The sequence below is a fragment of the Pollicipes pollicipes genome, unplaced genomic scaffold (assembly GCF_011947565.3).
Source record: "Pollicipes pollicipes isolate AB1234 unplaced genomic scaffold, Ppol_2.1 Scaffold_5724;HRSCAF=6776_pilon_pilon_pilon, whole genome shotgun sequence".
Lineage (NCBI taxonomy): Eukaryota > Metazoa > Arthropoda > Thecostraca > Pollicipedomorpha > Pollicipedidae > Pollicipes > Pollicipes pollicipes.
The window spans coordinates 24181655-24208173 of record NW_023596746.1 but is presented as its reverse complement, the minus strand read 5'-3'; the positions used below and the strand labels follow the sequence as shown (position 1 = coordinate 24208173).

The 26519-nt window shown below is 52.8% G+C and overlaps 1 protein-coding gene and 2 long non-coding RNA genes across 3 annotated transcripts; 2 read left to right on the top strand and 1 right to left on the bottom strand.

Annotated features, from left to right (window-relative positions):
- Positions 1 to 3069: 3069 nt before the first annotated feature.
- On the top strand, positions 3070 to 9386 carry LOC119102366 (uncharacterized). The gene is made up of 3 exons (XR_005094688.1): positions 3070 to 3115; positions 4904 to 5130; positions 9265 to 9386. It is a non-coding gene; the product is annotated as an uncharacterized LOC119102366 (long non-coding RNA).
- A 1362-nt stretch (positions 9387 to 10748) lies between these two features.
- LOC119102557 (uncharacterized) lies at positions 10749 to 13073 on the top strand. The gene is made up of 3 exons (XR_005094709.1): positions 10749 to 10962; positions 11659 to 11771; positions 13046 to 13073. It is a non-coding gene; the product is annotated as an uncharacterized LOC119102557 (long non-coding RNA).
- A 988-nt stretch (positions 13074 to 14061) lies between these two features.
- On the bottom strand, positions 14062 to 22452 carry LOC119102555 (carboxypeptidase B). Its single transcript, XM_037225944.1, has 7 exons — positions 22206 to 22452; positions 20259 to 20395; positions 17625 to 17871; positions 17026 to 17181; positions 16473 to 16567; positions 15178 to 15311; positions 14062 to 14845 (listed from the first exon to the last, which is right to left on the bottom strand). Exons 1-7 carry the CDS (start codon positions 22435 to 22437, stop codon positions 14515 to 14517), a joined length of 1332 nt encoding a protein of 443 aa, XP_037081839.1. The 5' UTR covers positions 22438 to 22452; the 3' UTR covers positions 14062 to 14514.
- Between the last annotated feature and the right edge of the window lie 4067 nt (positions 22453 to 26519).

The following is a 26519-nucleotide window of genomic DNA, read 5'->3' as shown; positions in this document are numbered from 1 at the left end:
ACCCTGACTGATGCAACAGCATCCCTGATCGCCGCAGGTGATCAAATAATTGGCACATGTACCCCAGTCCGGCTAGACGGGTCCATCCTGGAATTAGGTTGGAGGGCCCGCCAATCGGCACAGGGGCCTCGACTGGCACAGAACCCTTCCATTGCCTCAATGTGAGTACTCCTCATAAGTTCCTATGTTTCCTTTTGCTTATTAGAAAACCCCGACCAACGCAAGAAGCCTTCTGTCATTCGGGCCCCCGACCCGTCCCTGTTAAGCAAACTTCCCCGACAGATTTGAGGTCCCTTGTTGACACAGAATACCCTGTTAAGCACTGTGGGCCCCCAAGTAATGAACGTAATCAAACCATACAAAAGAAGAGAAGCTGAATCGAATTGCTAATTAGGTGGACAACTCAACGTACTAGCCTTGACCTTCGTTGTTAACAGTTTCAGTATATGCACTGCGCAAGTAGCTGATGAAAAAACTGTCGCACAGGAACGAACATAGCTGATCTACTGATACGATCATAAAATCGAAAAAAACTCGCCTAAAACCATCGAGAGACTCAAAAACCTCCAAGATGGCGATCGCTCCCAAATTCAGATCCTTATGCAATTGCGGGTCATCCCCATAGCTAGCTGGGTATTTGATAGCATGTTCTGGCTGTCTAGCCATTTTGGTTCCGCCTTAGGCCTCTTGAACTTATCGGCTATTGTTGCTCCAAGTGGACTCAACTCAACTTGTGTGCGATTTATGTAGTGTTCAGATACACTTGGGCTAAAGAGGTACCTGGTTGTATCGAGTTATCTATGACAAATTGGCACCACAAATAATTGTGGTGTGGTACCTCTAGATGGTCACTATTCGTGGGCTCGTATGGCCTTGTTTAGTACAGTTGAACTGGCTGGGACTCATTCCAGCACACAAACGAGCTTGAAATAGTAATACGCACTGTGAATTGTTGCATATCAAAATCCTCGCGCTTGCCATCCTATATACCGCTCATTTTATCAGCGCGCCTGTTGTTGAAAACAATATTCCACAGTACACAAAACTATTAAACAGGCTTTTAAGCTTTAAAAGGTCTCGAGGGCTCAGGCGGACATGGAGCCGACTATTCAATGTTGGTGAACTCTGGCCGACTTAGATACCCGCATTGTCTGAGGGGCTCCTCAAAAAGTGCAATGGGACTTCTGACTTATATTTCAGGTCACGACCCTACGGGCCGCGATTCCTTATGTGACCTACAGCCAGTCCTTCGGACCCTTATGCCCTCTAACCGGGCGCTTGATCGTCGGTTCCGATAGGCCGCGCGTGCCCTTCTTCCGGCTTCATCTAACACTTCCCTTGGTTGGCTCGGGCCTTTGCGAGCACGGAACCCCCTGCTAGGCGCTGTGGGCTCCTGACAGATGCAGAGCCCCAGACCAGTGCAAATCACCGGTGCCGGCTTTATAGCTGATTGAGAAGTGGGCATCCCGGCCCACTAACGACACGGAGCCGAATGTGCTGTGCTGGTGGTGCTTGACCGACATATAGGCCCGTATCGACACAGGGGGCCCTCGATTGGTGCAAAGGGCCCTTTTGACCGCTATCTTTGGGCCCGTCCCCGCAGGCCGGGGCCCCTAACTAAGACTGACCAGTCCTTCGTACCTTGAGACCCTCCAACTGGGTCCTTCATCGGCGGACCCCGTGGGCTCTCTAGGCTCTTGGGGCCTCTTCAAACACTGCCTCTGGCTGACACGATACTCCTGGCCAACACAGACGTCGGGCGTCGTCGGGCGCTGGCAAACGCTGCAGCCTCGACCCATGTAAATCGCTGGCTCTGTCTTTGTTCCTACCTGGGAAATGGACCCTTAAGCCTATGTTGCCACGGAGTCGGCTGTACGTTTCTGGTGATGTTTAACCGACGTAAAGGGCCTTATCGACTCAGGGGGCCACTGATGAACGCGCAAGGTCCTCTGGCTGGCATTGGAGTGCCCGGTCCTGCGTGCAGGGGCCCATGAACGCGACCTCCGGCAGGCCTTTCAGGCCTGAATCGTAGGTTCCGAAGGATCAAGAGGGCGGGGGCACGTGCTCCCTTTTCCCCTCTGGCTGCCTATGCTGCGACACACAGTGGCGTCGCCGGGAGAGTGCAAGTGACAAATCGCCTCGGCCAGTCCGAAACTAGTGCCCTGAGTGATGACATTTTGGGAAATCCGAAATAATGGCTTTGCAAAGCAATGCTCGTGGCCACGATTATGGATGCACAGCATTGTTCGTCTAGATCATGGATCTGGTTTGGGTTCCAAAATGGGGACATTTATACGGAAACAAATATTTCGCTGGGACAGGGCTGTAATATATTTGATCGCTAAACGCCGTTTACTGCTGTCACGTTTAAGTTCAAGCCTAAAAAATCACTGTGTGAAGCATTTTTTTATCCGATGATTCTACAATGCTTTGAAATACAGAAATTCAGGATCTAAGCGAAACGTTGTCAGCTTGCAGCCGACCAGGGTTAGTACTACAAATTTTGCAGTCTTAGCTTGCGGCAATAGATGTCTGGATTTACGTTTGAGGGATAAAACCAAAGAGCAAGTAAAAGTTGCATAGACTTTCCCCAAATTTCTGGATTTTTTCCCGATTTAGAGCAATATTTTTCAGATTGGGTGGGGCAATTCCTCTTCGGCGACGTCACTGACGAACTATCCTCAAATGGGACATATGATGTGCTGTACGTAAATATGTCCATGACAAGCCAGCAGACAAATGCAATGCGCAGATATGATGTGCACGCCGCTTAAATGTTTCTTAAAAAGTCGTCATTTTGTTCTATAAGCGGTGTGTGCTAAACTCTAAACCAAGTTGTCATATAACGAAAAGTCGCAACACCCAAAATCCAAAGTAATCAACCAATCTCATTACGCGCAAATCGCTACGAGGACATTGGTCTGCCATTCATGTAAGCCAGGTCATGAGTTGCATCGCAATCTAGGAGCTTGGAGATTAATTTTCAGCATTTCACTATGTCTTCTTTGCAATGACAGTCCTTTAGCATTTTCTGTTGCTTAACCTTGAGCGCTTACTTCGAAACGTGTGATCAAAACAAGACGCGCCTACAACATGGACGGAGGGCATGTAAACGGTGAGATTGAATGCCAAGTTGTGGTTTGAGGTGATATTTCAAGTCACCAGGCAGGCTCCTATTATGTTGCGACTGTACCATTCGGTTTTGGGCACATTAATGTGAGCTTGTGGCTTTTAAATTGGATGTTTCAAAGTACACTGGTGCAGATCAGGCCAGACCGCAACCAAAGCAATGACCTTGAGAAGTTGGGGGCAGTTAAAGTGCTATACTAATTGGAGCAGCGGGCTGCCGTATTGTGGGCATGAGCCAGACATTTGGAGCTACTTCTTTTAACTATACATACACCCTAAGTATTAAGACTCCCAGGTAGGCCACTGTTAGCCAGTCTGCAAACCATGACAACATGTCAATGAGATGTTCTGCACATATGTTTAACCTCCCTTGCCACAGAAGATGATTTATAGCCAGGTTTGGTGTTTTTTATGTGTCCTCACCAGTGTTATATGTCACAAAATACATTATGATGCTCTCAGTGCCCCAATGCAATGGTTTTAGCCACAAAATCTTGATGACCTGTCACAACTCAAAAGTTGTGCCCCTCCTCGGCCATAACAATATTTCATTTAATATGCAATGATTTACAGACTGGAGATTTAGCATGACCTGCCCATGTTTGCATAGGTGATAGGTGTAACCATATCTCTGAGATAAGGGTTGGGGAGAAATCACGATGATATGGGCCAAATTGTAATCTGGAGGAGAAACTGACCCTGATAATAACATATGCAGTGGGACAGTATGAAGAAATGTGCCTTCTGTAGGCAAGATTGTAGGGAACATATCCACATTTTGTGAAAATGGCAGAAGGGCACACTCCCTAACCCTGCAGTGGCCATTGGGTACACCCTTGGCATAGCTTGCTTATTTTAGGACTTCACCTCAAAATTTCAGAAAGGTGCTCCATTGTTTGTCCATGCCCCAGGCATGTGCCAAGATGCTGTTGAGATCTGGCCGCTATGTTTTGTAGACTTGGCATGTGCCAACTGCAAATAGTTAACATTAATTTGTTGCTTTTGGCTAATAGTTCTGGCACCCAGTTGAGTTGGCAACTATGCATGCAGCTCCCCTTTTTTAATTGGTGAGAAATGTGATGCAATAACCACACTTGTGTATGCCTACCTGCCTATTTTAAGGCATGAAATGGGCTTCATTTGTTTCACATAGTAATTCAACAGTGAAAACATTGACAAATGTGAACATGTGTTGGGCACCAATGGGGCATGAACCTTATTAGTTTTTACCCTTTTTGTAACTTTTATTGGATATGCACATTGTGTACAAAATTGCTGGGTGGCATATGTGATGCAAACATAGGCGCATGTGTTGCAAGCAACAAAGATTATAGATGAGAAGAATGAAGACCCAATATCCATGTAGTCCACAGCACAGCTAGTCTACATTTATGGTGAGCAGACCAAAACTAACTGAAATGCTCACTGTATTAAAACTCCATTCTATATGGCTGATTTAGCAGTGATCTTTGAGAAGTACTTGATGGGATAATTTTTGCAAGTAAGGTTAGGCCAACATCTGTTTTCCACACTTTTCCATCAAATACATGTGTCCAGATGGTAAGGGTGGGTCCAGGATCTTACATGGTTCTTATAGGATATTTATGGGGTCTTGGGATCAGAGACTCACATCTCTTTTGGGTGTCAGGCTTATGTCTAGGACATGGCACATTTGTTTGCAATGTTGGCCCCAGGATTTTGGTTACAATTTGCACAGTAAACAGCCACATGAGCTATCAGCCACTCCACGCCAAAACTGCGTCTTTTCTTTCAGGTGTACCAGCACTGGCATGATGGACTCGGACAGCCTGATCAAGCTGCTGCCGGAGCTGCTGAACCATGGGCCTGACCAGCCAGCTGGAGGTCGGCCGCGGCTCGGCGGCTGGTCCGCTGGTGCCGCCTGTTCCGATGAAGCCTCGGGACAGTCGCAGTCCGACTGTGACCAGACATCAGACAGCACGTCAGATGAGCAGGAGGACGGGTCAGAAGAAACGGAGCAAGGTAAATCTGCGTGCTGTTGAAGTCAACTGCACCCTGTGTTCAATGCTGGAGTGAAACTGAATGATTACCGCAGGCTGTCAAGGATGCATCCAATGAGTGTGGGTGGGTGGAAGGGTGGATGGATGGGTGGGTGGGTGCGTGCGTGCGTGCGTGCGTGCGTGGGCGGGTGGGTGCGTGGGTGCGTGGGTGTGTGGGTGTGTGGGTGGGGGGGGGGGTGGGTGGGGTGTGGACAACCGGATGATGCCCCCCCCCCCAAATAAAAACAGTAAAAGTTTGGCAAAAATGACTCATTTCCAAACTTTGCAGGAAATTTAATTGGGATAGGGCCAGTCGAATTCCAGATAACAAAAGCGTAATCTGCGTATTTCACCGGCATTTCTGTCGTGTCAGCAGTTTTAAACAACTTCTATTTTTCGATTGTTTTTTTATTAGGGCCAAGTGATCTTTGTTATAATTAACTTAAGACCTCGGGCTGCAGAATAAGTCCGGCTACAATAGGAAGGCGCGCAGCATTTCTGTGCTGACTTCGTGTTCAAACGAAGCTGCCATATCATGCCCCGAGTCTAAAAATATGCGGCTGTCTACGTATGTCTGTCTGTTCCTTTGTTTGTTGACTTTGTCCAGGTTAATAAGAGGGCAGTAAGAGCCGGACATTCTCACAGCACGTGTGTACACCGGTGAGGAGTGCGTACGCATGCTGACAACTCCGTGCGGGGATTGATGAGTGCCTTACGATAGTGGGTTTTTAAACCCGTAGGGTTACTGTAATGGTATGTGTGGTAGAACAAGTTGACTGGCATTCAAGCCGTCGAAAAGGTTTTCCCTTTGTTGCGTGAGCAGCGATGAACTTTGGGATCACCATTTGTAGAACGTTGATTCACGTGAATGGCGCCAGTGTACGAATTGTAGGATCGCAGATCGAGGATGATCGTGGGATTGTATGTGCAGACAATTTATTCAATGACACTTGGCGCTATCGAAGATGTCGGAGCTGTGATTATTCGACAACCTGTGGATTGCGGATCAGACTAAGCCGTGCGTTATCAAGCATTGCGCCAGTGGTAGGACGGGCAGAAATGCAACGGCAATATTAGAGACGACATGGTTGGCTTGAAATTTCCGGCATGCGAAAGAAGGCGCGGTGAGCAGGTCGACAGCCGAGCGCAGGCCGTCGCTGGAACGGTACGCTCGCGCGTCATGTTGCACGCCGTGTATAAAAGGTGAAACTCGCTTCAATCGCCGGCTTGATTGCGCGTCGTGCTATAGAAATAAATTTTGCACGCCTGCGGCACACTGAACTCGGTTTTGAGTTACCTAAAAACCGAACTCAGTTTTGTTAGTTGTACTCATCCCCTGTTTTGGACGCATAGATGTGAGCCATACGTTTGGAGTCATCGCAAAAATCGGGATTGCATGACGGTGTTGCCTTTTGCCACCGATGCGTAGGTGTGCAAGGAAACTTCACGACAATTGTTCAAGTGCATGTGCGTGTCCAAAAATGTCCAAGCACCACCAAACTGTTCGTGTTTAATAACCATGAGTTAACAATGCCTAGCATAGACGATGTTTGCACAGACCGTGACACGCTGCGCCGTAAAAGGAAGTGCATCACGCGACAGCCGAGGGAAGTAAGCGCGGGCGTGAAAACAAAGGGGACATGGGAAGCTGCCCCCTTGTCCCCCTACCCCGTCCCTCCGGAAAACGACGCAGCAATAGGTGTCGACTGAGCGCGATCAGAGTAGTCAGCCACATCCCAGATCGACAAAATCTTAACGTAAGTATTGTGATCTTGCATGAAATGATCCGAGCGGCAAACCGTCTTTGTCTCCAAACGTCAGGTACCAAGTTAATAGGACAGATGGACGTCGCTTGCATGATTATTGCACTTCCATGAAGTGCTCATGAAATCGAACCAAACGGAATGAATGAAATCCAGCAGACCTGTCACAAACATGAGTGGCATATTTTCGCCATATCCTTGACCAAATTTTGGCGCATATCTGCGCCAATTAAATTGCAGCTGGCAGGCGTGTACACATGCAAATAAGGTCGAGAGCATGCGATGTTATGTTTTTAGGTACGTAAGAAATTTTGCGCGCCTGTCTATGCCCGTCTGACCTATCCTGTCTGACATAAACCTGTCAGACGTTTCCAAAGCGGCTTATTGCTCATAGTTGGCTTCTGCTCTTTTTATGTAAGAACAGCTACCTCGCCTTATAACGCTTGGCCACTTACAGAATGCATGCATACACCACGACTTCGATCTCTTCCGGAACCGTTTCAAAGAACTTGTGGGGCGTGAGCTGCCGGCAAATCAAGACTTGCAGGGGGATGCGCGGTTTGCTGGGATGGAGCGGGGATATGACGGTCACTGGTGGAGATTATCCCCCCCCCCCCAATTGAAATGTTAATATGGGCCCTGACAGTCTCTCGTCCACACGTGGCCAGGCCGTCCCACATAAAACAGTCGTAGCACCGTTCCCTGATCGTAATGAATCTCTTCGTGTTTTTGGCGTAAAAATGGTAAATTTTGCAGCCAGGATGGTCTCGGGGGCGCGAAGTCGAGATTCTTTTTCACCAGTCGTAAGGTCGCGGGGCTGGCGCGGTATCAGTGACGTGTTTTGCGCCGCAACCACACTGGCGTTTTCAGGGCCCTGAATGACCCCCGCACCCCGATGGCGGTCCGGCCGCTGTCCACCGCTCGGACCGCTGTGAGTGAGCGCGTCACGAAGTCGGCGATGTTTGGTGCTCCGGAAGGCTGTCCATGTCACGAAGGGTATTTTCATACCGTGCGGCCTCGTCCTGGAACCACCTACCGCGGGCCAGTATGGCCTCCCGAAGCCGTGCTGCGCTCGTGCCTCAACTTGACCAATGTGAAGAAGAGGGTTTTGTTTTGACTTTGCAAACTATTCTCTGGCTCTTGACGTGCCATCATTTTTGCCGCATCTCCGTGTTTATCGTGCAAGTTGTAACCCTTTGGATCGAATCAAACACTAGGTGATATATATATATATATATATATATATGGAACGATTTCGTAGCAAAAACATGACCTGATCGAAAGCCTCAGACGTTTTTTTCTGTCAATAACACCCCATTATGAGCTGTTTGCAAAAATGCAGCTGCACATCGCTTTGCATGGGGAAATCACTCCTCTGCTGCAGAACAAGTTTGGATTCTACGAGGTCTGAAAAAGTTTATTGAAGTCTAACATCGGGGCCGCAAATTAAAGTGGTCGAAATCCAGAGTACAAATCGGTTTTGGGGGAGGTTTGTTCAACCTAATTGGCTCCTGCTCCGCCTATTTCGGAAGGTGAAACCCCTGGTGACATCTCCCCACCCAGTGAATCACCTGCCCACTTGTAGCCGCTTATCAATAGCTGCGATCCGTGACTAGGTAAATCGAGTCACACGAATTGGGCATATGTACACAACTGTCTCAAGAACTGCACGTGCCGCAGCGGCGAAATAAACAATTTGGTAGCGCTTGTGGTGCACGTAATGGAGGGTTCGAGCAAGCTGAGGTGGGAAGGACGAGGACGTTCATTTCTTGTTGATGTATTGACGCTCATTTCTTGCTGATCTTGATGATGTTTCTTGTTGTTCATTTCTTGTTGAAGTGATGTAGCGTCATAATGTACATTAAACGATGCAAAAATTTTCCATCACAGCCTTTGCATATGCCGTTGCGATCATCCCTTATCTGGCGCCAAAACTCGAAACGCGGCCGACAGCCTGACAAAGGCACCTTAATTGGACTACCTTGTCTATTACGTGACTCGTAGCTCATCATCATAACTATTTACGTATGCAGGTTGGCGTCTATGTACTGGAGGTGTACAAATTTGAAATGCCTGGTGGGCGAAGTTTTCAGAATCATGCGTGTATTTGTTGAAAGATTGCATCGGAAACCCCTCGTGGTAATGTTCGCAGGCCCCTTTAGCTGGTGAGCGCAAGCTTTGCCCATTGCTGATAATTTTATCGCATATCAGAAAATGTAACGACACCAGCATAACCAACGCCATATCAACGACATGCAGTGTGCACAGATGCGGGGGAGCGTATGCTATTTGTGTATTGTGTTTGTGCGGGATCCCACGTCGATGATGATGTTAACATGCCTCGCTGACCACAGATGTCCAGCACGTCGGAGAACAACGCTCCCCGAAGCTGGTCGACCTGGACGAAATAGAGAGGTTCCTCGATGATATCTCGACGTCCCACCAATCCTCCGGACAGGGTAGGTATACGCTGAGCAGATACGACATGAACTCCGTGCATAGCTAGTCCCTTGGATGGATATATGCGCTGAGCAGACACGATGTGACTTCCGTGCATAGCTAGTCCCTGGGATGGATATATGCGCTGAGCAGACACGATGTGACTTCCGTGCATAGCTAGGCCCTGGGATGGATATATGCTCTAAGCAGACACAATGTGACTTCCGTGCATAGCTAGGCCCTTGAATGGATGGGGTCGCGCGTCGTCACGGAATATGGAAGACGGCCGAAATGATTGTATGAACGAAGTGTTTTAGGTTGCTTTTTTGGCATTTCGTCAATTCTGTTCTGAAATTTAATCCGGATCGGTTTTGAACTTTTCGAATTTTCGGTTGAATCAATTTCTTGGGCCTGAGCTTTTGTTAAGCAGTGCCTGTTGTGGGAACCCTGACCTCGCTATGTGATCGTGTTACTCCAGTTCAACACGTCGGCATTTTGTTGTGAAAGTTAAACATTCAGCAATGACCGGCACAGTGTGCCCCGCCCTGTGACCTTATGTGACCTTAGCAGGTGCTGCCACCGGCGAGCAAATAGCCAGCACTTGCAGGGTTTCGAAACCAGGAACCAGATTCCGGGTGGATTAGGAATCAAGCGCTTTAGTGAACCGAGCTATGGAGGGGGGGGGGGGGGGGGGGGCGGAACGAAACAATTCGTAGTGTATGAAGATGGAATGTTTGTAATATAATATTCATATATATATGGCGTATCTTTCAAGCGTATTTACATCACTGATCATTAGCTGTTGTACCGGTCGTGTACTCTACTGTGCGTATGAAAAATGGCCTATGCAGGTGACTATGCAGGTGACGCGCTCTAAAAGCCAAGTTTTGCACGGACCTTGGCTCAGATTTGTTTTTCAGACAGTTGACAGCAAAACGCACAATTTGCGTATTCTTTGCGACAGTTTAAGGAACAGTCTGCAAGATTGGTATTTTTTGTACTGCCCGTAGTATCAATGTATGTTATTGCAGGTATGGCAGGGATGGGTCGAGCTCAGTGCATGCCCGCGCAATCACACGACCATCGGTGCATTGTCACTTGCTAGCTTCTGACATTTACATTTGCGTGCTGGGCTGTCGGCTGGTCGTCGTGCAGGTCGACTGGGGAGTGTTTTGACGCTGCCGGTGTCACCGCAGGCCGGCCGGCCGCCGGAGCCACCGGCGGCCGGCCGGCCAGTCGGAGTATGGCGACCATCCTGCGGGAGGTGGAGGAGCTGGGCCGTCGCACGCTCTCCTCGGCCTCGCTGCCGGGCGGCGGCGCCGCCGTCAGCTGGGCGCGGCCGTCACGCAGCCCGCGGGCCCGGCCGACCGAGCAGCGGCGCCCCCGACCCTGCCCTGTCGCCTCCGAGCCGGCCCTGGTGGCCGCTGGTGAGGCCGGCCGCCGCGTCCACTATTCGCAACAGCACCTGGGCACTGGCGGCGACGCGGCGGCCAGTCCGACGCAAGTGCCATCTGTTGACGCGAGTGGCAAGCTCAGCTCCTCGGAACCGACGATTGGACAAGCATTACACGGCTTGTTGTCCGCCGAAAAGAGAAAGAATCTCAACCTGACGGGTACGTTCAACCCACTAGTTCAGTTACTCGAAGTCATTTTTTGGTTTTAATTTGTGTTTGTTTGCTTAGTTTCAGAAAACATTTCGGAAGAGCATTGTATTTGGGCTCGGGTGTACTGCTATACTCTTGTGCTGGGTGTCAACACTTGCGCTTGGTTGTCAATGCGTTATACCAACAGCATTATGCGAGCAGTGCCCACCAATCTAGCGTCAGTTAGCTCTCAGCACGCCCTTATGTCTGGTCACTGCATGCGACTAGGTCTATGCTCAAACGACCCCACCCACTCCACGTTCGCGTCCGGTTTGCATTGGTGCCACGTGTCTGAGTCGGCAACTCTTTATGAAGTCCGTCCCGACTACAGCTCTTTCGAAGCCATGCGCTCGCTCGCCTAGTGCTGTAGCATGCGGCACCGAGCCAACCTTCGCCCCTGGCGGCCGTCTGCAGTGGGAGCGACCGGCCGCCACGCCCTGCTTCTGCGGCCCCATCCGGGGCCCTCAGCTGTTCTGCGCACAGACGGGTCACCGACCGCATCGCGGGCGGTACTTACTCGAGCGACGGCACCGGCCTGAAAACCAGGCGTAGAAATTACGAGTTAACCCGTCCACCGTTTCCCCTGCCCCCTCCCGGAGCGGCTTCGTCTCGAGGTGCACGTTCGTTACAGCATTAAGGAGCATTAAAGCCAGCTGTTGTTCTCAGCCGACATGATTCTTTTGAAGCAAAGCAGCCTGGAATCCGAAATACAGATGAAAGGCCAATGGGAAGAGCACATTCGAAGCCTGATGGCCGAAAACTCCTCCCTGAGGCTTGAGGTAAGCTCGAGTGGCATCAGAATGGTGCACGTGTTAACCCCTTTCGACATATAGGAGCGTCTCATGTTACTTTCCATGGTTTTATTATTACTTGGGGAGACGTATTAACACTCTTCTCTCGTCCAGTAAAAAATGGCAGATAGCTGGAACTGACTGTTAGCTCTGGAGAAATAAACCACTATAGCCATGATTTGATTTCTCATGTTCCAACCTGGCATGCCAACCACAAGAGGTAACTTGAAATTACCATAGTGAAAATTGTCAAAGTGATAATTGATGATACTTTTCCGCTCCGTTTTTACGTTTTTGTTCTCGAACACGTTCGCGAAATCGTTAGATGAATGTACCGCCATCAAAGGTACGACTTTGTGATGCTGGCAAATGTGGCAAGGCCGCCGAAACCGGCGAGGATAGAACGGAGAGCATTCTCGACGTTGAATTTAAAACTGAGACGTTTGCACGTAGAAATGGCTGATTCCGTGTGCTTTTACATGCCATCACGTCTTGGTTTTGTCCCTTTGTGCCTGCCCGGGGCTCTACCCTCCCCCCCCCCCCTCTATGTCTTGACTATAGACCATAACGGAGTGCTGACTAGCAACCGCGACCGAAACTTCCCCCGCGCAGTGCGGTGACTGAAGATCTGCTCTCGCTGTGCCTCTGTGCCGCCGCTATGCCCGCTATGCCCATCCGCTCCGCCCGTGGTGACTGGTGACCCTGGCAGCTATGGCGACTGTGTATCAGTGTGTGACACAGCGCGCCATAGTGTGTCAGCTATGGACTGTGGTGACTGACCATGACCCTCTGCTTCCTCGCGCTCTCTCACTCTCCCCCCCCCCCCCCCCCTATGGCGACCGTGACTACCCTTCCTGCACCTGCTGCGTCGGTCTCGCCCGATGTCCCAGGACCTCCTGTTGGGGCCGTGGCCTGCACCCCATGCCAGCTGTAGTTACCGTGATCCTGCCCCATGTACCAGCTGTGGTGACAGGGACCCTTACCCCTGTGATCCTGCCCCCTGTGTCAGCTGTGGTGACGGGGACCCTTACCCCTGTGATCCTGCGCCCTGTGTCAGCCGTGGTGACGGGGATCCTTACCCCCGTGATCCTGCTCCCTGTGTCAGCTGTGGTGACGGGGACCCTTACCCCTGTGATCCTGCTCCCTGTGTCAGCCGTGGTGACGGGGATCCTTACCCCTGTGATCCTGCTCCCTGTGCCAGCTGTGGTGACCGTGACCCTGATTCCTGCAGTGACCGTGACCGATCCCGCCGTGTGACCCAGGTGGAGCGGCTGCGGTCTCGGGTGCCGCCTACCTCTGACCTGGCCGGCCCGGACCGCACCAGGCAGCGCGCGCTGGACCGCCGGCTGGAGGAGCAGAACCGGCTGCTGGACGGCTTCAACGCCGAGAACGCCCGCCTCTACCGTGAACTGAAGCAGCTCAAGGTGGGTCCGGCGCCGCAGCGGCGCCGTGAACACGAGGCCCGACGGCTGGCAGCTGGGCCTCATGCGTGTGGCCGAGTACGAAGCAATTGGCTGGGGAGGGGGGGGGGGGGGGGCGTTAGAATGACAGTTTGGGTTTGTACCGTGCTGTCGCACACAGTTCATGGGAAATCGCGTCCATTGCTCGTGCCACGATGGTGCGGGTGTCACTTCTGGTGTATTCTAGTAATTTGGGTTGATTTTTAAACCCGCTAGGCCATAATGGCACAGGATGGTTTGCAATCTGAGATGCCTTGAAGTGACGGCTTTTAACTCGGATGCATAGGCAGGGGAACTTTGTATGTGCACACGAAGCCCGCCATGCTCAGCAGTTTAATGGTAGGCTGCTTGCGATAATATTTCTCCATCAGTCTGAACCAGGAATTTCCAAGGAGTATCTTTGATGTGCAGTGCATGCGACGCCATGGCCATGTCGCGTCCAGTGGACCGCCGCTGGCCAGCTCCCAGCTTCACAGGCGTTACACTTCAAATCAGACCGAACGAAGCGCCCGCTCAGGCAGTCGAGTTGGGCGCCCCCTGGTAGCATGACGCGGTCTCCATTACGGCGGTTGTAACGGTGGAGGTCGCCTCTCTCTACATACTCGCTTGTAAACTGTGCACTATAATATATATATATATATATATATATATATATATATATGTATACGTATGTATTTGTATATATAGCCATATATATATATATATATATATATGTATAATTAGCGGCGGATATATTTATGCACGCTCCCGTGAATGCGGCATATTATGTTCTGTTTGCGATCCGTACTTTCTTTTCCGCATTTCATCAGCAGGCAGGATGAGTAATGTCACTTCAAATGTATTGTTCTGAATCATAACCCATACACTGCTTGTCTGCTACGCAACGGATGGCAACACTCAAAACAAGACCTAAAAACAAAACCTAAAAACTGACAATGCATCGTCCCCGTGACAATGACAACAAGATGCCCCAATGTTCTTTCCATCACATGCTTCTGTGTGCTTTTGTGTAATCTTTATACCGCGTATGGACTTGTCTTGACATAGGCGTACATCACATACGTGTAGACGTTTTGGTCCAACGTGTGTTGGCGCATGCACCACCGTCTACCAGAACAGTGGAACACGCCTACCCTGTTGGCGGAGCTCGGTCGGCTGGTGTACCCCGGCACCGGCCGGCCACGCTGCGTCGGGGAGGGATGGGGGGAGGGGGCGCCGGCGACAGCCGCCCTCAGCGGATGCGGTGTGCGGTGCGCGGGTGCGTCCGCCGCTCACAAGATGGCCCGGATCATGGCCTTCACTGCGGCCGCCGTCTCGCGGCCGCTCTGTTCGATCAACGACGATGGCAGGAGGAAGCCGTTGAATCCCTTGTCACGCAGCTCGAACGTGAAGCTGTACTTGATATTGGCTTTGGCCTTGGCCCAGTCGTCGGAGCCGCCGGACGCGGCGTACAGCAGCCTGGACGCCTGACCGACGCGAAAGGCGGGCCCTCCTGCCGCTTGCAGCGCCGCTGCGCCCTTCTGCGCCACCCTCAACAGCTCGTCATAGTCGGATGGGCGTTCTGTGCCGTGGCCGTACGGCACGAACAGCATCTGCGAGTAGCTGCGGAACAGGGGGGGGGGGGGGGGGGGGGGGGCGTTAGAAGCTTTCGCTGGCAGCGAGAGAAGAAGGGGAAGGGAGGAGAGAGCGATGGGCTGAGCAGAGTCGATGAGGCATGCCAGCGGTATACACTAAATCACAAAGTGACACTGATAACATTTCTAAAGAGAGTAACAGTGCTTGGCGAAACGGAGAAAGGAGATATCAGGAACGGAATGCCGCTTATACTGGCCCCTTTACGATCATAACGTTCACAGACAGCAGTGACCATTTCACGCGTTACGCGGTTGTCTATTTACCGTGCCTCAACTGAGCTAGAGCTGTGACGAAGTTACCTGTGAAACGAGATGTACATCTCCATCTTGTTCTTGTGCTGGAGCAGGAAGTCGCGGACACCGCGCGTCTCGGGCTCGGAGAAGGGGCGCGAGCCGGGGTACACGTCACTGCACGGATTGGTGGACGTGCCGGCCTGCGGTGACCGGGCGCCGCGTCACGCGGGGCGAGGCAGGCAGACCAGCGCCCACCTCCTCCAGTCACGTGCAAGCGAGCGGCCCGCCCTCGCCAGTTTGGTGGAGATGAGCTACCGTTTGGCGGTGTGGCTTTATCGCGCGACTCCAGTCGTGCATGCGCTCTGGATGGTGCCATGCGTTTACAGAGGTGTTTTGCGGAAGATGATCTTGGATTCCTAGCGGTGTTCACCTGGTGTCCGCCCACTCTGAGGCTCGATGTTGGCAAGACCGTGCATTATGGCAAAATGGGCGTGAAAAGATGTTACAACGTGCTGTCACCCAGCATAGGGCCACCTGCTCTCCATGCGGCTCCTAACACCATGAACTATTACGTTACAGCAGTGCCACATGTAGCGTGGCGTTGTTCTCTTTCGGAGGCTTGAAAAACCGAAGTGCAAGGTCACGCCAGGGCGAACCAATTAGCTCATGGAGGGCAGCAGACACCCATCCGACAGATGCTGGTAGTCTCGCGTCGAGAGAGACGAATACTGCAGGACAGGCCGTCAGATCACAGCGTGCTGTCTGACAGGCCGTCAGACCGTAGCGAACTGTCGACCGTCGAACTGTCGATCGTTTGACAGACCACAGCCTGTCAAACCATAGCGAGTTGTCAGACCATAGCGAGCTATCGGACCGGCCTTCAGACCATAGCGAGCTGTCGGACCGGCCGTCAGACCATAGCGAGCTATCGGACCGGCCGTCAGACCATAGCGAGCTATCGGACCGGCCTTCAGACCATAGCGAGCTGTCGGACCGGCCTTCAGACCATAGCGAGCTGTCGGACCGGCCTTCAGACCAAAGCTATCGGACCGGCCTTCAGACCATAACGAGCTGTCGGACCGGCCGTCAGACCAAAGCGAGCTATCGCACAGGCGGCCAGACCATGGCGTTCTGTCGGACAGGCCGTCAAATGAGAGCGTGCTGTTGGGCAGCCCTCCAGACAGCGTGCGCTGTCGGACAGCCCTCCAGACAGGCGTGTGCTGTCGGACAGCCCTCCAGACAGGCGCGTGCCGTCGGACAGGCGGTCAGATAGGCGCGAACCGTCTGACGGCCTGTCCGACAGCGCCATCGGACCCGAGCGCGACGCGACGAGCCGCCCGCGCTGACCGACCCGGACGCACCTCGCCCCAATGGTAGCCGAAGTTGCGGTTGGGGTCGGCGCCGACGCAGCTGGAGCCGGGCGTGCGCGAGCGCGTCTTCCTCCACATGCGTCGTCCTGCGGGCGAGCGGGCCGTCAACGGGTTGCGCTCGGCTGCGGCCGCCGAGCGTGTCAAATTCAGGCGCCGCCGGCCGCGCCGGTGAGCTCAGACACGCCGCGGTGCACCTCACGGCAGGCGGCGTCTCGTGCGTGACGGAGACGGCCCAGGCCACTGGTTACCATGCTGAAGTGCATGGCAAGGTGTCACTTATTTCGTGATCCTGATGCCATTGAATCAGGCGAGTGTGCCACAACGTTGTACGCCTTTAGCCCAAAAACGATTTTTTTTCAGTAAGCCCTATTTCGTTACTGTTTCCTGTCTGCTATCCGACATCACGCAGGCCTTCCCCTCCCCTCCTCATGATTTCCTCGGCAACGGTGGCGGAAATCCGCCGTCACGTTGTGTTGGTACTGCGCGGTGCCTCGTGCTCCCTGACACCCGTGCAGCCTGTCAGGGGCGGTCCGGCGTCAGCTACCCGTGTGGGTGTACTCGTAGCCGTCCGGGTTGAGGACCGGTATCATGTAGATGGTGAACGCCTTCAGAATATCCTGCTCCTTGTACGAAGTCGCCGAGAAATCCTTGACCAGGTAGGACACGACGGCCGGCGAAATCCATTCGCGGGCGTGAATGCCTGAAACAGACGCACGATCCTTCACGATCGCTGCATAGCCGGCGCGCGCAGGTCAACGTCGTGTTTTGTAGCGTTCTTTGCCCCGATGGATGCATTACGAGAGATGCTCTGAGGCCATGTGATGAGCATTGGCGACAGTTACGTAATGTTTACGTCTGATCAGTGCGCTGCAGCTACCATTGTGTAATAGCTGGACTATTCTGGTCAGGTCTGTCATTGGTCGGCCATGTCATCGCGAGTACAGCCGCGGGTCTCCTTTGTGGGTCATGGCCCTCGTGCCACGCCCGTTCGGATTGACGCTGCGTCTTGCTTTCACCGCGGCGTCATGAGTTGTGCTCACTCTTGCAGTTGTGAGCGTCGCGCCACGCTGCATTGGCATGCCTCCCATTAAGTGCGTGGGTTACGGTGGGACAACCCGTCCCCGTCCGACCGACCCATCTCACCTCCGTCAATCCAGATCTCGCGCTCTCCCAGGCCGCATCGGATGCCCTTGACGTTGCGGCCCTCGGTGCTGATGCCGATGCTGAAGGTGCTGCAGAGACCGCGGTATTCGTGCTCCACATAGTCCATGTACTGGTGGTGGACGGCCAGCCGGTGGTAAGCCTTCCAGGTCAGCTGGTAGCCCTGGCGCCCCTCGAGCAGCTCCAGGTAGAACGGCGACGGTATCGGGTTCTGGCGGACAATGGCGTCCTGCCGGGCGGCGGTGAGCGGTGGCGTCAGACGCGCCCCGCAGGGCCGACCTCGCCGCCAGACCATCCAGCCGGCGCGCGACGCGGGCCGGGGCTCGCGCTCGCCTTGGCTGCTGTTGAGCTCTGGCAGGATCAGTGGGAGGCTCATCGCTCAGTGGAAGCGCCGCGAGCTTTCGGAGGCGGCGGTGTGCTGTAGCGTAAGCTGCGCGTCATGCATTGTCGCGGCGCGTTCGCGCCAGACGCAGGGAAGTGATAACGGGAGATGAAGGGGAGCTGGAAACAGCGGATCTGTCCACAGAATGGTCTTTGGGAACCCGCTGTTCATGTCGTTCTGTTCATGATCTGTTGCGGACATTAATGTTTTTTTTTTTACCTTGCTCGCGCAGTTGGCATCCATCCCCACTAATGCTAACTTGGGCCATTACGTATGTCATTTCGCTTTCGCGCAATCACCAATGATCTGCTCTCTACATACCAATTACAATGCACGCATAGCGTGCCGTGGTATGAGAGTAAGTTTGACATTACGTTAATTGGTGACCTCTACAGGTCAGCGGCCGCCGCGGCAGCCGGTGACATTTAGCTCTGGTGGCCAAGGACCAGTTTGCTGTCGAATGAAGTAGGCCATATTTAGTCGTTCGGATGTAACGTTAAATGACGTGCCTCCGCACGTCCAGTTTCTGCTTACACAGCGTAAAACAATTGATCGATCCGTTATTTTATAGGGTGCTCGGTATTAATAAGCTCTCCTTGTTGAGCTTTCCCTCTAACCTGAACCATCCCGCTAGGGCGGCAGTTGTCCCATACTACTACTAGCCTTTTCCGGGCTCTGGCGGAGCTAGCGCTTGGCCAACCCGGAAAGGAAGCGGGGAGACCACGGCGTGTATCCTAGGGGTGACCTGTGGGTGTTCGTAGGATATATCCAGCGTCTGATCTACACGGAGGCAATACTAAAATGATCGTATCTGAAAACCGAGCTGATAGATGGGGAATGTCCGTTTTTTGCCATTAGGACCCCTTTTCGCACATGGGTCCACCGCCCACACATCGAACACACCCTCTGCCCAGAGCACTGGCCGGGGCGAAAAGCGCCGAACGTGTGCCTTCGAGTTTCACCCTTCAACGGACTTGGGAAGTGAGGTTACAAGACGCTGCGCACGCATTCGCACCACAGTTCCAAGCCTCGTGTCACCTGCAGCTCGCCTGCGTTTTGAAGGGAAAAACGGCGGGACTCTCCACAGCAATGTGGCTAATTTTCGTAGCCATCGAGTGTCATTTCTATTTTCACGTTGATAGGCGGACGGGAAGGAAAAGCGTGACTTGCCATTCCAAAAGCTCGACATCTTTTTCAAACCACATCTTAGTTCTGTATATCTGTGGAGATGTGGAGGATGACGCTGGTTCGCCGATTCAAATGATGTGGCTGTGCCTCAGGATTTAAATGCCCTAAATATCAAGACCTCTGGAGCCCTGCGGCGGTGGCTCGCTCTGACCAGTGCTGCCGCAAACTCATTTAATGAGCACAGCGGCATGCGGGAAGTTTCCCAATGAGGGCACAACTGAAATAATCACTGAAAATCAATTGTAGTACGCCACTGACGCGAGAAATTCCGTCATGACGGAAATGAAATAGCGCGCACTCGATCTTCTTCTTTTTGCGCGTGCCTCGAATTTTTAAATGTCAACATGAAGTAACGCTCTTCTCATGTAAGCCCAAAAATTGTGGAGGGGACGGGCACGTGCTCCCTGGGTTACCACGCGGGTACACCCCTGAATGAGCACTTACTAGAAAGCTTACTAGTAGCTTGGGCAACGCATTAAAGCTTAAATGAATTTAAGTCCTGGCATGTACCTATCTCCCGCTTTTGTTATGATATCAAAACATGACCTCGAAACCCGACAGCATGTCGTCCTCGTATTTTACGTCAAGACAGCACGAAGGGTCCTGACGGACACGAACAAAATATCGATGCATTCGGCTTCTGTTTACGGCGATGCGGTCTGTGGGAATCAACTGCCAGGTGTCATAAGAACGACATGCTGTAGTTCGAAGGGAGAATGACATTTCCGAATCCAAAGTAACCGAGCTTGAGGGCCAATAGTTTGCGGTTTGCTTCGCCGGGACTCATTTCGAGGTATGACGTCATCAACAACGGCTCACAAAGACGACGGCCCGTCATCTGACAATTGGGAGGCCTATTGGCAGCATTAATGAGGAGTGCACTGTTTGGTGCCTGTGGATCCAGGCATGGCATAGCGTCAGAGACATGTGCCTACGTGCAACGGCAGCATTCAAAAGGTGTGCGCCCGTGCCAAGCTCGGTGTTCAGTGACGAACCCTCGGTGCCAGACCCGCACACCGTGTCCACCCGTGGCGGCCCCTACTGACCTGCACGTTTCCTATGTTGACACCGTAGCTGCCGCCGCTGTCTTTCAGCCGGCGGGTCAGCTCGCTCCTGACGTCGGGGGAGACCATGACGTCCACAGTGGGCACCAGCGGGCTGATAGGCGTCCAGAAGTCCACCCCTGGCGGGCAGCCGGGGCGCGCGGTCAGCCACGGGCGTCAACGCGGCACCGCCGCACCAACCGTTGCCGACGCGTGACTCCGGCACCCGTCGCGCCGTTACGTGGAGGCGATGGTCCGGTGTCCGATCCCGAGTACCTCCTGTGGGACGGCCGGACAGCCAGCTTCAGCGCTCACGCTGTGGATAGAGAGCAGCATCCCTCGCAATGAGGCCTGGAGTCTGTTCCCATGTTTGCTGTAAATGACAGGAGCAGTGTGTTGCCGGTGAGGCGCATGGTATGGCGCGGGACGTTCTATCAGCGTGGACGGGACTTCAGAGCCAACGCAGATACAGTCACACGCTCCTGGGGCCCTCACCATTGGACCTGATCAATGCATTTTTGAATGTCCTTTCATGGGAGGTTCACTGGCAAAGCGCATCACTATCACGTATGTCACATCATTATCACATCAGTCACATCACTATCACGTAAATCGCGCGCTGTCACGAGTCACGTGGAACGAGCATTGGCTGGCCAGGTCTCACCATTTCAGCCTTCGAACTCGATGGATGTGTACTGTTTGGCCACCTGACGGCCTCTTGGATGTCGAGTCTCTTGAAAGTTGAATGGTGTTGGCGGAGCTGGCCGGTTAGAGTGCGTAGAGAGGATGGGGATGCCAACATACAAGCGGCTTTGGCAGGATGATGGCTGAGGAGCTTCACCGGTCATCACCGTGGCAGCACGCCCCATGCTCGCGGGCCGTTCCGTGGCCACTGGCGTGTCGCACAGCAGGCCTACGAAGCTCTTCGTTTCAGAGTGAGATACCGGTCACTGATGATAAGTGACTCATGTTCTCATGTTCGAAGCGTCCTGCCAGCCGGCGGTTGTTATGCTGAGTTCGATTTTTAATGTTTTAGATAAAACAGGCGGTGTCTGCTTGTTTGGAGATGGATGGAAGACAGCCATACGGTCCCCCCAATGGCTTTCATTGAGTTCTGTTGCCTCCGCACCTTTAGATAAATGATACTGCTAATTCAACTTATGTATAATGAATACATCATATTGCTCATTAAATATTGGCTGAATATCTCGCTTCGTTTCCCAAGGGACGTGTCATACTTCGTTTCACGTTCGGGACGTGCTACATGCCACCCAGGGCCACCAGGCAGGCAAGTCAATTACCACCACCGTCAGCACAGAGGGGCCGGACACTGCTTCATGCCGGATATTGCTTTATACCGTTTTCAGACCCCTAACAGTTAATGGTTGGATTCAATTTGGAATGACTTGTTGTTGGGGGGGGGGGGGGGAGGGTGCTGACCGATTGGTTATTCGAGGAGACTTAGTAAATTCTTAGTAAATATCTTGGGTAGATGTTGATCATAGTGAGCCATGTCATGCCATGCCTGCGCAGTTCTCACGGTCCAACCTCCGTCGATTCAAGCCACAGCAAACTGCGCCCGAGATATTTTACTGGAGCGGCACTGGCAGCTTCCCGGTCTATTGATGGCGTAATTATCAGAAGTGCTACGTTTAGATCTGCCGTTGAATTTGGACCGTGCTCTTGCTTACATCGTGCGCTGTGGGTTTTCTAGAATAAAAGCCACACACGGCGAATCGATGCGGTCGTGGTTATTTGCAGCACGTGCTGAGGGCTCTGTGGCCAGTTCAGGAGGGGCCCTGACTGTATTGAGCGCTTTATCCCAGTTTGGATGGACGTCATGGACGCCACATGCCGGTGGTCAGCTGCTGGGAGGTGCACGAGGTGACGTGCCGGCGCGGTGGGAGGTGGGAGGTGACGTGCCGGCGCGGTCGGTGCCGAGTCGCTCACCTGGCCTGTCCTCGTACGTGCGCAGGAGGTCCAGAGTGCCGTTGCTGTCGACGTTCACGCGCAGCACCTGGTAGCCGGCGTACTGGGCCGCGTTGTCGGCCTGCTCCGTCCGCAGTCTCAGCGCTGGCACCAGGCCCGTGTCGCCGCGCGAGCTCTGCACGTGTACCTGGCCATGCCCGGGGACGGCGGCTGGCGTCAGCAGCAGCAGCAGCAGGGACACGAGCGGACCCATGGTGACGGTGCGGCGGCGCGGCGCACACTGCTCGCTCCGGCGCGGCCCGGTCCGGGCAGAGCTCCTCCGGCCGACCCGCCGGGGCAGAGTAGGTCGGGCCGCCGGTTTCACCACCGGCAGACGAAAGTGGTATACGTGCCGTCCGGGAGGCGCCGTGGTCGGAAGCGCGGGCTCGCGCGGCCCGGTCGTCCGACCGTTCGCCTCGCGGGGCATTACTCAGCGCCCGAGCGCGGATCGGCTCTGGCCCAGTTGACGCTCGTATCGCATGTCGGGAGAGAGTGGTCGCCCGCTCAGCCGGTTCTCGGGGGCGCGGAGGAGTGGCACCCGCGCCCGGCGTGTTTTCGCTCGCCGCGTCTTTAGATCGCAACACTGACCCGGCAGAACGGTGCGCGGTCATCGCGCGGGCCCGCTTAACTCTCAGTTCCGGCTGGGGTGCTTAGCGTGGAATATTGAACACCGCTGGGAGCTGTTGTTGCGCCCACAGATGATAGCTGTCCAGATACAGAAGCTGAGAAGCCGTCATCGCTCCGTCTTGTCGCGTTCACCTGGCCCCACCGGACCGAGTAAACAACGAAGCTCAGGCCGTGGGTGATCATTTACAACTTACCTAATGGGCAAAGGGAAGGGAGAGGTCTTGACGAACCGTTACGACGTGTTACAGGGAGGTGGGGGAGGCGAGTGCGCTGTTCTTGTACGAAGCAAACGATATACAGAGCACTTTCAACTATTGAATCATGTTGTGTCATGCCTCGTCGTTCCGTTCCTATAATTGCCAAGCCGTGCGCTTACAGTGGGACGCGGATCTTGTGTCTACCAACAAAACTGAAGTACAGCAGCTCTGCTGCCTTCAGGTAGGGTAAAGACGGTGAATTTTTCGTGCCTTTCCACGAATCTTGGATCGGAATTTAGAAAGACACTGACGTGATGCGCTGTAGTTGCGCACGAAAAAATCCGAACTGAATGCCGCCGGTGCGTCGCGTTCACGGATGTCAACCGTGAGTGCAGCCGGGATGTACTTAGTGGGATGTTGATGTATTTCACAACAGACCCATGCGCGGAAGAACCCATGTTCCGATTTCAAGCCGATCAAGCCGTTCCATTGGAGTCAGTTTCGTGTACGTTACGAATTATGACGGCACCGCAAACATGTTCACAAATATACTCTGACCTCATTCGATTAGGTCAGCATAACCGGCGGGCTTGGCCGTCTGTGCTTTGCGCGGCACTTAGCGCAGTGCCGTGCATGGGGTGTTACGACACAGGAGCTCGAATGATTGATTATTTTGGCATCTGCATTGGAAGCGTCTGCCCAGATAAAGGAATTTCCGGTGCTTAGCGCGCCACTGCTTTTAAAGGCTTGTTTTCCCAACTTTGATCAATAAATGTTATATCTTGGCTCAACCTTGTTCATGTCCGTCAAGTAAGCCTTTAATTCGTATTCAAACTCAGCGTCGAGCTCAGATATCCACAGATTCCCTCATCGGCCAACCTCGTTGAGTTATCCACAAATATGCAGTCGTGTTTTCTGTATGCCATCAAGTTTAACCTGTATAGCTCAAAGATCAAATTTTGGGTACCCTGGCATTCATTCCTTCGAAACCCCAAGAAATGAATGTTGTATTAATGCCCGTGATGTCCACTTTCGTCATACCTGGCAATGCCTTTAAAGGTCCATATCCATGTGCATGAGAACATGCTCCAAAAAGTGATGATATAGCAGCCATTAAGGTGCCGCATTTTCGATTTTTTATCGCCTAAAATCTGTAAACGTTGAAGGATGGTTTGCATGCGATGTTTTTGCACCATTGCTATGTAATAGAAGTTTAAGTAGCATTGCAAGTTGAATGTACTGAGCTGGATATTGAAGCGATGTAGGTGCGTTTAAGTTTATGCCTCGAAGCGTTGTTTGTATTCACTTAAGCACATGATGTTTGCCTGCACCATTTTGTTTTAAGAGAGCGTAAATTAAAAGACATCGTTGCTCATAATGTTTTGGTTTTGGCTTTGACGCGACGTCACCGACCCTTTTGGCTACATTGTCGGATGCGGCCTCACAGCTGTGCTCGCACGAATTATAAACACCGCGATGTCAGAAGCGTTCAAGGCTGTTGCCGTCGCGGCCGAGCTGAGCAATGTGAAGCTAAGCATCAGATAACCTGTCGAACACACTTTAACTCCGAATCTGATCGTCGATTTTCCACATCAGCCTTTGCTGCGGCATTGTATCGGCTGCGGTGGAGTGCTCCGCCCAGGTCACCGCTCTCCGAGCGATCTCACTGCCGACCGGCTGTCTGGCGCGACACAGGCAGCCAATGCATCTCGAGCCCCAGTCCCGCCGCGAGCTTCAGTATCGGCATCTGGAAATAGTAATCTTGAAAATGGTACCCAAATCTTAAACTTATTTGAACACCGTTTTATGTTACCGTTTTAAGTGAGATACACCCGAAAATTCGACATTTTCCCTCTTGCGCTCTCTTCAGCCCGGTTTGACTCGACCATTTGTCGGGCGCTCAAGCTGAAAGTCTCCACCTCACCGCCCGCCTGCTGCACGATCTGCAGTCGCTGAACTTTCTCCGTGACATCCGCATTGCTGCGAAACCCCATCCGCCCTTCAACCCCAGGCCAGCGCCGAACTCCGCACTTGAAACACCGTCAAAACCCACATCTGCCAGGCCGGGGTCTGAACGCCGTCAAAACCCACATCTGCCAGGCCGGGGTGTGAACACTGTCAAAACCCACATCTGCCAGGCCGGGATCTGAACACCGTCAAAACCCACATCTCCCAGGCCGGGGTCTGAACACCGTCAAAACCCACATCTGCCAGGCCGGGGTCTGAACTCCGTCAAAACCCACATCTGCCAGTGCGGGATCTGAACATTGTCAAAACCCACATCTGCCAGGCCGGGATCTGAACACCGTCAAAACCCACATCTGCCAGGCCGGGATCTGAACACTGTCAAAACCCACATCTGCCAGGCCGGGATCTGAACACTATCAAAACCCACATCTGCCAGGCGGAGGTCCGAACACTGTCAAAACCCACATCTGCCAGGCCGGAGTGCCAACACTGTTAAAACCCAGGTCTGCGAAAACCTAGTTTGGGACCGGAACTGTCCACGGTTCGCATGTAACGTGCGAACATGCGGATCGCCACCTCCAGAGCTCGGGAACATGACCTGAGGTCTTCAGCTCGGAGACGATTTAAGAACTGTGATGTGACGGCTGTGCGTGCGCGAATGTGGGCAGCTGGACTCCAGCGCACCGCGGAGCGGCGGTTTGTACGCGCTTAGTCGGTTGTGACGTGTCTCTCCTTCAGCTTGAAAGCGACACACCGAATGCGATGTGTGATGCTGGGGTGTTTCGTATTCAGTATACAAATGCAGCGCATCACCATTCGGCCTGTCAGCGCATTCATCCGGAACGCCGCAGGGAATAGCCGCCGTGTGCTGTGTTTTCCATGCCCGTGTAACATGTTGGTTGATTACGTGCATTCTTCATTAAATTAGCGCCAAATAGACACCTTCTGGACTCAGTCTAGACAGGACGGAGTCTGACCTGAAGAGCGGTAAGGGCAGAGGCCAGTGAAGGACGTTAGACCTGGCCGGTTAGAATGTATGCCTTGTAAGAGGGATGTGGAATGGTCTTCATGCCGAATTAAGGCGCCAATTAGCAGGTTTGAGATCATCAACGTAAGTCGTGGAATCAGCTGAATCACAGATGCTTGCGTGATGTAGTTGTTTTATTTCTTATTGCGCTACGGGTTTTCAGCACAAAGCGGTTGTACGCAGTTCATCTCAGCTAGTTGGGTGATGCATGTTTCTGGCCATTTTTTTAGGGTTTCCACAGTGATCCCTTATTGTCGTCTTATATGCGGTGGTGTCAACCATCCAGTGAGTCAATTTGGCACCTTGACGTAAAAGTGCTTTCGTGTGCGATGTTTAGTAAGGCCATTGGCGGGTCTTGTGGGATCCCCAGCCTGTTTTCTGCATAACTTGTTTTCTGGGAAGCCTCCTGCAAATGGCCCATAAAAGGGCAGCATCAGGCCTTTCTTTTTTGCAAGCTCATTTCATCAGCTGGCTTGC

Coding starts and splice junctions, on each gene's coding strand:
- LOC119102555 (XM_037225944.1), bottom strand. CDS start 22,437: ATGGGTCCGCTCGTGTCCCTGCTGCTGCTGCTGCTGACGCCAGCCGCC. Junction 17,872..20,258: donor TCAACATAGGAAACGTGCAG/GTCAGTAGGGGC, acceptor GCCGCCCGGCAG/GACGCCATTGTCCGCCAGAA. Junction 16,568..17,025: donor CTACGAGTACACCCACACGG/GTAGCTGACGCC, acceptor GCTCGCCCGCAG/GACGACGCATGTGGAGGAAG.